Source organism: Spermophilus citellus (assembly GCF_964194105.1).
Source record: "Spermophilus citellus genome assembly, chromosome: 15".
NCBI lineage: Eukaryota > Metazoa > Chordata > Mammalia > Rodentia > Sciuridae > Spermophilus > Spermophilus citellus.
Window position 1 is genome coordinate 57,076,646 of NC_138195.1, and position 13,553 is coordinate 57,090,198.

At 33.0% G+C, this 13,553-nt stretch overlaps 1 protein-coding gene across 7 annotated transcripts in view; it reads left to right on the forward strand.

The window, feature by feature from the left end:
* The window catches only part of CCSER2 (coiled-coil serine rich protein 2), a 145,019-nt gene that overhangs the window by 85,645 nt on the left and 45,821 nt on the right, over window positions 1–13,553 (forward strand). For 6 of the 7 annotated variants that reach the window (XR_014019015.1, XM_081268305.1, XM_081268306.1 and 3 more), the window contains one exon: window positions 7,052–7,247. The exons of the other annotated variant lie outside the window; for it this stretch is intronic. Coding sequence is in view for 5 of the 6 variants with exons in the window: in XM_081268305.1 (XP_081124431.1) it covers window positions 7,052–7,247 (196 nt within the window). In the remaining variant the exon portion in view is untranslated. The remainder of the gene's footprint in view (window positions 1–7,051; window positions 7,248–13,553) is intronic. 7 annotated transcript variants of the gene reach the window in all.

Consider the following 13,553-nt stretch of genomic DNA (forward strand, 5'->3'; position numbering starts at 1 on the left):
CCAAATGAACCATACCCAAGCATACTTTAAAACTAATATTTTCTCATAAGAGTTTGGATGTATTAACCCAAGGGATTTTTTAATATTACATGTACAAAATTCCCTCTTGACTTGGAGCACTGCTTTCTTTTCTTCTGTCTCGCAACTCCCATATTTCATATAGTTAATTATAGGATAATGTCTTATCCATAACTCAGAGATATTGGGAAGATTGAGTGTTGAAAACTGTATTCTCTCCTTCTCTTCATAGTACTGCTCTCTTAACCTGGCCTAATCTTCCACTCCCTTTTTTCCCTACAGTTCCCCCTTTTCAACAACTTCAACTCACATCCTAACGAACTTATTCCCTTGACCTCTTTGTCTACATTGTCCTAACTGTAACTGAATTCTAGCTCTTTCTTAAATTACTTTTTCCCTACTAGTGGATTCTTCTTTTCTAATCAGCCTAGTTTTGTTTTGTTTTGTTTGTTTTTAAGATCTTTATAGTATATATAGTAATTGGGTTTATCGCAACAAACTCATACATGCATGGAATTTGATTTTGGTTCATGATCTCCCCTTTTCTCCCCCTTTTCCCTCCCAACCTCCCTCCTTCCTTTGTTCTCCTTCCTCTACTAGACTTCCTACACTCATCTATTATTTATATTTAATTGGATCTTTTTACTTATGTATAAAGGTGAAATTCCCTGTGGTATATTTACATGCACATAACATGATGTTTTAAGAATTCTGCATTGCCTCCCCTTACCAATTTCTTTAGCTCTTGATTTTCTATATTTCTATATTACTGTTCTTCCATTTATCTTTAGTATATCCTGTCATCTCTCTCCCTTTCCTTTTCTTTACTCTAGCTTCTGTATTTGAGAGAAAACATTCTACCTTAATTTTTTGAGTTTGGCTTATTTTAGCATTGTATTCTCAATTTCCATTCACTTACTGGCAAATCTCATAATTAATTTTTTTATGGATGACTAGAACTCCATTTTTGTGTGTGTGTGTGTGTATCATAATTTCTTGATCCATTTGTCTATTGATGAGCATCGGTTACTATAGTATGATGTTACTATGGTATGATGATATTTAGTCCTTTCTGATAAATACCAAGGAGTGAGTGGGATGGGTCATATGGTGGTTCCATTCCTAGTATTTGAGGATCTTCATACTGCTTTTCAGAGTGGGTATACTAGTCCGTAGTCCTAACAGTGGTGTGCAAATGTACCTTTTCCCCCATAATCTCAGTGACATTATTATTGTTTGTATTCCAGATTGCTGTCATTCTGACTGGAGTGAGATGAAATTTTAGGGTAGTTTTTATTAGCATTTCCCTGATTGCTGAAAATGCTAAATATTTTTCAACCTCATTTGTGTTTCTTCTTTTGAGAAGTTTCTTTTTAGTTCTTTTGCTCATTTATTGACTGGGTCAAATGTTTTTTTGGTATAATTTTGAGTTCTTTGTATATTCTGGATATTAATCTCCTGTCAGAGGAGTAGCTGGCCAAGATTTCTTGCTATTTCTTTACTGTTTTGAGATAGTCTTTGTCTTCATTCTTCATTGTCACGTCTAAATGAAGTATTCTTAAATGCCTTTTCTTTGAGACTCAGGGCATTTTATTGAATTAATTCTTCTTTACTGGTACCTACCCGTACTTTACAAAAATCATAGCCCCTTGGCTTACTTTCCTCCTTCATTATAAACTTTGCTATAATTCTGAGTAGCTAAAGTGTAATGCAAGTGATTCATTTTTCTCTCTGTCTCTTTAGGTCCTTAGGGTTCTTTATACATAAGGTATGTCAGTAGAGAATGGATGGTTTTACTTTTCCAATCTGGATACTCTTTTTTTTTTTCTTTTGCACAGTTACTATGGCTAGACTCTGTGGTACAATATTGAATAGAAGTGGTGAGAGCCAACAGTTATCTCATTTCTGATATTAAGTGGAAAACACTTCAGTCTTTTGCTGTTACGTAAGATATTAGTTGTGGGTTTTTCACACATTATCAGTTAGAGGAATTCCCTTCATTCATAGTTTGTTGAGGGCTTCTATCATCAAAGAGTATTGGATTTTGTCAAATGCTTTTTTTCTCTATTGAGATAATCACCCTCTTTGCCCCCCCCCCCCAGTTTCATTCTACTAAATGTGACATATAACATTGATTTTTTTTCACATGTTGAACTAGCTTTTTCTTAGATAAATCTCAATTGCTCTTGGTATATATTTCTTTTTTAGGTTGTCTGGTTCAATATTCTAGTATTTTTGAGGATGTTTTTATATATATTCTTAAGAAATATTAGGTATGTAATAGTATCTCATTGTTTTAATTTGTAAATCTCTAATGATATATTGTCAAATGTTTTTTCCCCCCACATTTTATTTGCCATCTGTGTTATCTTCTTTGTGAGATGTCTATTAAGATATTAGCCCACTTTTAAATTGGGTTATTTTTTTTTCTCTTGTTGAGTTCCAACAGTTTTTTGTATATTTTAGATATTAACCCTTTACCAGAAACATGTCTGGCAAGTGTTCTCTCAGTCTGTGGTTTTTCTTATTGTTGCTTTCTGTTGTGTATGTGGTCCTAGGGATTGAGCCTGGGGCAATTTACCACTGAGCTATATCTTCAGTTCTTTTTTTGTTTTAATTTAAATTTAATTTTTTTTTAAATTTTGAGATGGGATCTCTCACTAAGTTGTAGCACTTAGCTTCCAACTTGAGATCCTCCTGCCTTAGCCTTCCATGTTGCTGGGATTAGGTCTGTGCTGTTGAGCTGAGTTTCTTCTCTTCATGTTGTTTTTCACAGAGCAAATTAAAAAAAAAATTATTAAGTTTAGCATCTATTTTTCTTCTTGGATTGCAGTTTTTGTGTTCTAAAAATTCACTACCAAACCCAAGGTTACCTAGATTTTCTCTCTTTTTGCCTCATAGGTATAGTTGTGCATTTTACATTTGGGTCTTTGATCCATTTGAGTTAATTTTTGTGGAAGATTTAAGATCTTTTTCTTTTGCGTGTAGATGTGTGGCTGCTCCAGCCTCATGAGTTGAAAAGACTGTCTTTTTATCTATTGAATTGCTCTTACTTCTTTTTCAAGGATCAGTTGACTATATTTATGTGGTTTCATTTAAAAGCTCTCTATTATACTTTATTGATTTGTGTGTGTGTGTGTGTGTGTGTGTTCTTTCACCAGTAACACATTGTCTTGATTACTGTGGCTTCATATAGTAAGTCTGAAGTTTAGGTAGTACCAGTGCTCTGACTTGCCTTCTTGAATATTGTTGACTATTCTGTTTCTTTTGCTTTTTTACAGAATTACTTTGTCACTATCTACAAAATTATATCCCAGAACTTTGATTGTGCTCTTGTTGAATCTTTCAAGCACTTATGATAGCTCATTTAATTAATTTTAATAACAAATACAACTGTGAAACACCAGAATATGTATACTTAACTTTTGCGAGGTGGGCATTCCAAATCCGATATTTCAAACCAGAGTCCATAGTCTTGGAGATTGCAAAGTTGGCATCTTTTTTCTATTTATACATTTAACTTTTATACAGAGGTTTTATTGAAGGTGAGGAAAGAAATACTAAAAAGTTTTTGAAGGCAAAATTGTGACTCAGATTAGGTAAGAAATTAATAAAGAAAGTCTCTTCTGCTTCCCCCCCAGACATGTGCACATGGACATCTGCACTTCCTATTCTAACCTGTGAATCAAAAACATTAAAATTAGTCCCCAAATCACACATTTTAGTAATCAAGAAGCTCTGTTGGAAGTGGGGAAGAATAGAATAAAGTTATGGGAATAATCATATAACTTGGGGAGTTTTCTTTAATACTATAAATAAATAATTATTCAGAAATGTGGTTTTTATGCTTGTGGGTTGAATGTCAAGTGCAACTACTGTACATGGATTCATTTTAAATGAGGTACTGTCAGTTGACTTTGTGGGTCCTTTTCTGAGCTCTCCATTGTGTTCTTTTTTTTTTTTTGTCTTTCAGTAATATTCCATAGTATTGATTACTATACCTTTATATAATTAAGGTATCCTATTTTTCATTTTATTGATTTTATTGCCTCTTTGCTGAATAATATTAAGTAATACTAGTGATAGTGGACATTTCTTTCTCATGCTTATCTGCCAGCTATCCTGGACTGTGACCACCCACATAGGTTCTCCTTCACTTACACACTGTTAACCTTCTAGTGTATTCACTTTACAACAGCTTGCAGCCTTCCATTGCTTTCACCACCTAACTTTTCTGCTACAAGTCTATAATTGTCAATAATTGTTCAGAAGTACAAATTTATACCTCTCAACTTAATAGGGGATGATATGACTAGGAGTTTCATTTTTTTTCATTTTTTCCCATCTTCTTTATGCTTTTGCACCTGGATTTGTGTCTTTAATCTTGGAAAATGATTTTGCTTTCCATTCTGTTTCTAAGATTCATTTTATCATGTGTGAACTGCATCATCTTCTAAGGATCTAAAAGTTCAAGATCTTCATTGTCTTTCTGTCCTGTGTGCACCCCCCCCCATCTTAATAGTCTTCTTTCATTTTCTGAAAATGATCTGTTAAATTTTTGCATTTTCTTCCATCTTTGTTTCTGTCTGCCTCCTAGCCTTCTCACTATGCTTCAATGTTTCCTCCACTGAGGTTTTGTTCAACAGCTGGTATGAATTTAAGCCTAAATTCAATGCCAGAATTGGCTCTTTAATCTGTGACTTTTTTAGATGACAGAATTCTTAATTCCTGTATTCAGTTAGTAATCAAGACTTGTTTGAAAAAAATTTAATTCATTAGTTCCTTGCATTTTGTTCTCCTAATAAGACTGTATTCTATACCTGATTCTCATGCTGTAGACTACAGGCCAATCTCTTTTAGTGTCTTTCTTCTGTAATCATCCTTTTACTCACTTGGCAAAATAAAAAGTAAATATTAATTTGGTTATTAATTGGTATTTTTGTCATGTCACATCAACAGGATTTTAGAATCTCAGAGATGAAAGCTTCATAAAAAAACTCAGTGATTAAAATTATTCTTGTTATTCAGTGCAAAAACAATAACAGCAAAAACAAACAAAATTCAGATACAAATGAAAAAGAATAAGCAATCTGTTTCTTCACAGTGTTTATAATTTGGCATTTGTTGCTAACAAACACAGTATACTGTGATATATATTATAAGGGGTCTTCAGTGGAGGTATCAAGTCCTGCTTGGGAATTAAGGAAACTTTCCCTGAAGAAGTGCCAACTAACTTAAAATGAAGAGTTCTCCAGACTGAGTATGCAGTAGAGGGCAACATGAGTAGACTAACAGGACCATTGAGAAGGTGAGGATGTGGGTTCAGAGATGAGGGAGATTTTGACATGCTTTGGGGATCTCAGCTAATTAGTGATTGATTAAGAAGTTATTCTCAGGAACACAGGTATTGTGGGAATAAACCAAAAGATAAGTTAGATTCAAGCTTCTGTGGTGTCAGAGCCATTTTTAAGATCACCTAGTCCCTGAAAAATATGTCTTGTTCTTTGTATCATTACTCCCTTGCCCTGCCCAAAGTTTTAACCTTCATTTCTAGTAGACTAAAACCTCATAATGTATAATTCATCCCAGATTCATTGCTGCCTCAGACAATTTCCCAAAGTATATCAACTTTTTTTCCTCTAAAAATATAGCTCTTTTTATCTCTTCTTTTCATTTGTCAGGTTATTCCATATTTTTGTCAATAACACTTCCTAACTTTTTACAACTATATGTTTTACATTCACTCCCATGTATAGATGATCTGTTCAGTCATGGATAGGTAAATTCATACTAATTAATTGATCAGTATTTGAGATTCACAAATTCAATCATATTTTAAACCAGTAAAAGAAAGTAGAAGTATAAGGGTCAAATTATAAGATCAAAGTAGAATCTTACTTCTGTATCAACAATATAAAAATGTATAAAATAATTTTCTTGGGTTAAAAAGGAAGGCCTAAAATATTTACAAGAAATAGTTTCAGAGAAAAATAATCATATAGAAATCAGCTTCATATTGAATATTTCAGAGTTCAGAGATTTGGGAATATTTGTTGAAAGGTAAAAAAAAATTAGTAGTTACTACATTTTTACATTTTCAGTGTGGTCGAAATCTAATGCATTTTGACTTACAAATTTAATGCATTATAAATTGAACCTTATTTCTAATAAGAGAATACTTTCTCAGTATTATTTAAATATTGAGACTTAACTTATTCAGTTCTTGTCATAATTTAAGAACTAACTAGAATTATATGTAAAACGTATGCAGCAATTTTTAAATTGCTATAGCTATGACTTCTGTTTAAAATGTTGTTTTGTACTTCCATGAAACACATTGTCCCTAATTTTCTTTCTCTTTTTTTTTCATGAATACTATGGTATGAAACTGAAGAGAAGTATAAGTTTTTTAAGAGTAGACTTATTTTTACTGCAGTTTAAGTTTATGAAACAATAAGACTTTAAAAACTTTGGTTAATCTTAATTGGAAAAGATGATTTATCAACAACATAAAAACAAAAGAACAAAGAAATAACATTTCTTATGTTTTAACTGCTTGCTAGAACTTTCATGAAATGGTAGTCCAAGGTGTGTCCAAATGGAATTAATATGGATAAGATAGTTATGGGGCTAAAAAAGGTGTGCAGTTTAGGATGCTAAGCAAAGCCAAAAGCTAACAAATAGGCAATAAATGTAGAAGGAATAAAGAATGTAGAAGGAATAAGTATAATTTTTCCAGCTGAAGCCTTTTAATTATTTTGTTTTTATTCCAGTTCTTAGGAAAGAAGGTTATTCAGCCAGTGTGTAAAACACAATAAAGATAGGGTGAGAGGGCTTCAGAAGATAATTATTTTAATGACATGTAGACTGACTGCACATTTCAGTGGAAGTACATTCAATGACTGATATGAGTACAAGTGAGAGACTTTCTAGTAATGATAAATGATTTATAAAGATCACTGCAATAATTTCATTACCTTTCTTTCTGAAATTTATGTCCTTTCCCCCCCACCTTCTTCCCCTGCCCTTCCAGAGGCTCTCCTTATAGAGAATCTCCTTTGGGTCATTTTGAAAGCTATGGAGGGACCCCCTTTTTCCAGGCCCAGAAGATGTTTGCAGATGTACCGGAAAATACAGTGATACTGGATGAGATGACTCTCCGACACATGGTCCAGGATTGCACTGCTGTAAAAACTCAGTTACTCAAACTCAAACGTCTGCTGCATCAGGTAAGTACATATTGAACATTTTTAGCTCTTAATATTTTGAATTGAAAAATAGATTGACTTCTTTTTTTGAAAATAAAGTTGCTTGGGTTTCTAAATGTCTCTCTTTATTTCTGTAGAATGTCTATAAATAGTACATAGTAAACACTTTAGTCAGAGAAGACAGCATGAGAGTGTTGTGTGATGGTCTTATTTGTTATTTTAGCATTTATGAGCTATGCAATATTTTGTAAGCCAGTCTCTGTTTCTGTTCCCTCATTTTTATAGTACCTACATTGGAAGGTTGTTAAGAAAATTAGCAATAGTAGTTGTAAATTGAGCAACTTAATACTGTAAGCATTGTAGGCATTGAACATTCTGTGTTTGTTACTATAATTTCAGATAAGTGGGAAATAAAAAACAGTTTTTTAAATTTAAATAATTACATATTTTTTTGTTTGAGACCTTTAACTTTAGCGTATTTGGTTCTTTCATTTCTTTTGAGAAAGTCGAGACTCATAGCAGTGATATGATTTGTCCAGAGTCGTGGGATGAGTTGATGGTAGAGTTTGGATTCTGGTTTAACAATACTTTATTTTAAGCACTTAGTGTTTATAGACAAGGCTAGAGGCATAGTAGAGAACCAGGGAACCAATGAATAAAATACTAATTTTAAATAAAGGATATGTTTTGTTTGTTTTTAAATCTATTTGTGTTTTATATACTAGCTTTTAACTTAAAACTGTGATTGAGAAAGAACAGACTGACTTCTCTCCACTGCTTAGTTTTCTTTATGGGTCACTTTCTTCAGTGTTGTATGTTTTAACTTCAAATGAGCAAGGACCGAATCTTAGAATTTCTAGTGGCCATTGAAACCAGACTCATGGTATCTGCTATTTGAAGTGAAATATGCCTCCTAAGCCAATAATGATGGTGATGAATATATGCATTCTGTTAAAAGAGTTTTGTAAATTGTTTCATATTGTTAGGATGGGATTTTTCCAGACTATTCCTCTCCATTCTTATGGATATTTGACTTAACTTTTAAGAAGGAACCTTTCTGTGCTAAAGCTGGGAACAAGAATGGAGGATTCTTTTTGATCTACGGTTCTTGGACTTCTTCCAAGGCAGAAAGAAAGTCCATGATTGAGGTATCCAGGTACAGAATTTATAAATTAGTTTAGCTATAATCAGGGAATACGGTTTGATTTATAGTGTTTCTCTGCTGCGAGTTTGAGGAAAAGATTTTCTGATCAGAAAATATAGCCATAGAAAAATATAGCCTGTAGAAAAAGATGGTAGGAAAGGATGGGAAATAGCCAAAATATCTACTGTAAGCTAGTCATTATACTACCTATACCTCGTGTCCTCTTCTATGTCTGGGTACATTGCCATGAATCATTAACCCGATTAAATATCACCTGATAATATTAGGCCACCACTAATAATGAGAGGGAACAAAATTAAGGAGGGCTTAGGTGGATTGATAACCAATTACTAGTACGACAGAAATTAAAAAATGATTTTCAATGTACTTTATATAAAGCCATGTGTTATTATTAGTGCACATGAATTATATAAAATAATGGGTTTCATTGTGGCATATTCATAATTCATATAATTCATATTAATCATATTTTCCTCTATAGTAAGTAGAGACTTTGTTTTGTTTTATTAAGAATTCTCAGTTTGTTTGTTTTTTTGTTTGTTTTTAACATATCGCCTTGCCCCTCACTCTTTCTCTTTGGTTGCTAGGATCAAACTATGGCATCACATGTGCTAGGCAAGTACTCTAACACTAAGCTACATCCCCAGCCCCTATTAAGTGGTCAGTTTTTCTTTATTTTTATTTGACTTTTTTTTTTAATATTTCTTCAAATACATAATGATTTTCTGATGTTTACTAATATTTAAGTGTGAGGAACTGAAATGTTGATTCCGAAGTTTTTGCACATAGATCATACTTGTCAACTGACCAGTTTCATTTTATGGTGGTGGATGAATGTCAGTGGGCTCTCAGCACCTACTAAATGAAGGAATTTTCTTCCTAAGGAGGTGTAGTTTCTCTGTGGAAGAAACCTTTGATTTTTTTGCTTGGAATAAAGATAGAAGCCTATGAATATAGTAATTCCTTATACAGCTTTTCACTTAATTTCCACAGTTTTAACCTTAAGCAGTCATGTAGTTATTCTTTTTTCTTTATCTCACAAAACAGGGAAAAGAAGAATAAGAGAGAATTGAACCAGAAAAATAAAAATTTGGACATTCTTAGGAAAAGTAGTGAGATCTCTTTAGCTTGTTAGTATCCTGAAAAGATGGTGGGGGCAAAGTGACTGTTACATTAAAAGAAATGTAAGGTACAATTAGATACAGTGTAAGATTCTGATTTTGATATTGGTTTGGACAGAGCAGCTATAAAGGACATTTGGGTCAGTTGGAGAAAATAAACTTGGCCTATATAAATGACAAGGTGGAAATTTACTAAAATGAAAGGGTGGAGATGAAGTGTTGATTGAAGAAAGCAGGTTATAAAGTAGTATGTACATTATGATCACATATCTGTGTATCTTCAGAAGGATATGCTGTAAATTTTTAATGATAATAACCTGAATTGTGATAATGTGAGTTTTAAAAAATTATTTTAATCCATATTTTCTAATTTTTATTAGAAATTATAGTGAATTTCCTAATTCATTCTTTCTGAAAAATAAAAGGTTATTTTAAAACTATGTGTCTTAGTCAAAGATCAGTTAATAATTGGTTGTGGTTAAAATGTGTAGGACTCTAGACAGCAAGCAAGAGTGATAGCTAGGGTTAGGGCAGATTGTAAAGGGCCCAAGCACCACAAAAGCAGTAGATTAGACAGTGGGGAATGAAGAGAAGGGAATGGGGATAAGCAAAGGAAGGACAGTGGAAAGAATCTTACATAGTTTTCCCATACACTTATATGAAAACAACACAGTGAATCATACTACCATGTACATCCGTAAGAATGGGACTGTTAATTAGAATAAGGTATATCCTATGCTTGTATAATTAAATCAAAATGAATTCTGCTGTCATATATAACTAAAAAGAACCAGTGGGGCAGGAGGAGCAGTTTGGATTTATTCTATTGATGGTGGTAGCCAGAAGAGTGACGTGGCCATATTGGTATTTAAAAAACATTGCTCAATGATTGTTACATTTAATTGCTTTGAAGTATTTGAATTTTAGTGCTCTTTCAAGCATCTCTCTGATAGATAAAACTTTAATATAGTAATCATGAATGGCATACTGGACATTCTTGTAGGTGCCTGTAATACACATCTCTAGTCCTTGAAGAGTATGTGATGTTGGCTTCATATCAATTAAAGAAAGTAAGCCTCAGAAAGCTAATCAATGATAATTTTTTAAAAAATTAGTGTTTGTTTTTTTAACCCCAATCTATTTGATTCCAAGGCAAGTTGCACACCTTGAGGGATAGTTGTTGACCTTGAGGGACAACATACAGAGGGGAGTGTGAAAGTAGCCTTCAACATTCTTACCATCTTCAACTCCTTACTATCACTACACATCCTTTAGCCAAATCTAGGCAATAGAACCATTATTTTTTTAAATCATTCTCTATGAATGTTCACTTGAACAAAGTTCTCCCTGTTCACAAAATTTAAAAATTGTAAACTGTTGTATTTGGCCTTTGATTTGCTTTTTATTTGCTATTATATACTCAACCCAGAGTTACTTTATAGTTTCAACAGGACTTTGTGTATCTCTTTCACTTTTTATATCACAAGTATGGAAGAAAAACAGTAGTAATGTCATTTTCATACTGAGAAAACAGATTTTTTTTTAAATGTTTTTTTTAAAGAGAGAATGAGAGAGGGAGGGAGGGAGGGAGGGAGGGAGAGAGAGAGAGAGAGAATTTTAATATTTATTTTTTAGTTATCGGCGGACACATCTTTGTTTTGTATGTGGTGCTGAGGATCGAACCCAGGCCGCACGCATGCCAGGCGAGCGAACTACCACTTGAGCCACACATCCCCAGCCCTGAGATTTTGATATTTAGTTGTGTTTCCCAAGGTTACCCAGTTGCATATTAATGTATTTTAAACCCATGGCTTTTGAACTATTTTATATAACTCTGTATATTTTATTACCCAATTTATAGAATTTTGATAAGAATTTTAATCCTGATCCAAAGAATATGGGAACATAATGAAAATTATTTTTTTCTAAGTATTAGGGATTGAACCCAGTGTCTCATGAACACTAGGCAAAAGCTTTGCCAATGAATTTTTCCCCCAGCTCTTTTATTATTTTTGTGTTTCAGACAGATGTTCTAAACTGCCTAGGCTGGCCTCAGACTTGCAGTCCTCCTGCCTTAGCCTCCTTTGTACCTGAGGTTATAGGTGTTGAGTCACTGTGCTCAGCAAAAAAAAAAAAAAAAAAGTAATTCTTTAGTGGCGTCTTGTCTCCTTACTTTTAATTCCCTGTACTCTCTTTTAAAAACTTTTTATTGGGCTGGGGATGTGGCTCAAGCGGTAGCGCGCTCGCCTGGTAGGCGTGCGGCCTGGGTTTGATCCTCAGCACCACATACAAAGATGTTGTGTCCACCGAAAACTAAAATAAATAAATAAATAAAAATTCTCTCTCTCTCTCTCTCTCTTAAAAAAAACTTTTTATTGAAGCATAATATTCATACAGAAGGTCTATCTCAGTGAATTTTCACAAACTAAAAATATCTATGTGATTAGTACCCAACAAGGAGAACATTAACAGAACAGAATCCTCTGGTTACTTTTACTACCATTCTTCTACTGGTAACCACTTGGTTTCTGGAATCATAGATGAGTGTTGCCTGTATTTGAACTTTAAAATGAAATGAAATGAAGTCATATAATATATGTACCTTATTTTGCTTGACATTACATTTATAAATGTCATCCATTCTTTTGCATTCTTATTGTAATATATTTCATTTTATAATTATATCACAATGTATTTAATTTGTTCTACAGTTGATAGGCACTTGGGTATGTTTCCACTTTTTGGTTATGAATAGTGCCACTACAGTATTCTAGCTTATGTCTTTTGGTCAATATATTTATACATTTGTATTGGGTACCTACCTATGTGCTGGTCTGTCATAAGATATGTAGATATTCAGCATTAGTACATACATAAAGAAATTTTCCAAACCTCTTTTTTCTATGATTTCTTTTCATTAGTTTCCCTGAAGCTTTTATCATATTATCACCAGCATCTGTTTTGACCTTGGTGTAAGAGCAAAGAATCTTAGATGGAGTATTAGAAAAACATGATGATATCTCTTTCTGTTGTTTTATTTGGTTTATAAAATATTTGAACTCTGTGATACATGTCCTATTGAGGATGCTTATTTTGGGAATAAAAATTTAAAAGCACATATAGTATTTTTAAAATATTAATATAATCTATAACTGTTTTGTGTATTCCCTTATTCCAATGTTGAGAATAAAAACTAGTAATTTTTTTCATCACATAGTTCTGTTCTCCTTCTGTGTGTGTTTGTTTTTTCAGGTTTCAGAACCTTTTTTCTTAAGCTTAGAATAAATTGCCTACATCCCCTCACTCCCATGTGCCTTAGTGTATTTCCTATAAATAAGAATATTTTCTGATATAATCCCAGTTCAGTCATAAATCCAGAACTCAGCAATAATACATTAGTACCATACAATCATCAGAGACTATTGAGGTTTTCTCATTTGTCTAATTTATTTATTAGCAAAAGATGTCAGGGTAACATATTGAATTTAATTATCATGGTTTTATAGTATTCCTCAGTCTTTCCTTGATTTTGATGACCTCAACACTTTAACACCCCTCAATTTGGTTTTCTCTGCTATAGCCACATGATTGGATTCAAGTTATGTACCTTTGACGGAAATGTTACTGTAGCAATGCTGTGGTGTTCTCATTGCATCCAGTCAGGTGGCAGGTGGTTTTAGGGTATTTGTTTCTGTCTGTGCTTGTGTATGTATGTGCATTTGTGGGTATTTGTACACATACTTTTTTAAAAAAATATTTTTTAGTTGTAGATGAACACAGTATCTTTATTTTTTTATTTTTATATGGTGCTGAGGATCAAACCAAGTGCCTGACATGTGTGAGGCAAGTGCTTTACCACTTAGCTACAACCCCAGCCCTGTACACATACTTTTGACTGTGTTTCTGTATCTATTGAAAACTATGACATTATACTCAGAACTTTTATTGTAGTCTAAATGCAGCATTTCTCTACTTTTCCATATTTTTAATTCTCTCACAATGAAAAAAACTGATTTCCATTTTCCTTAATTTTTTTACTCA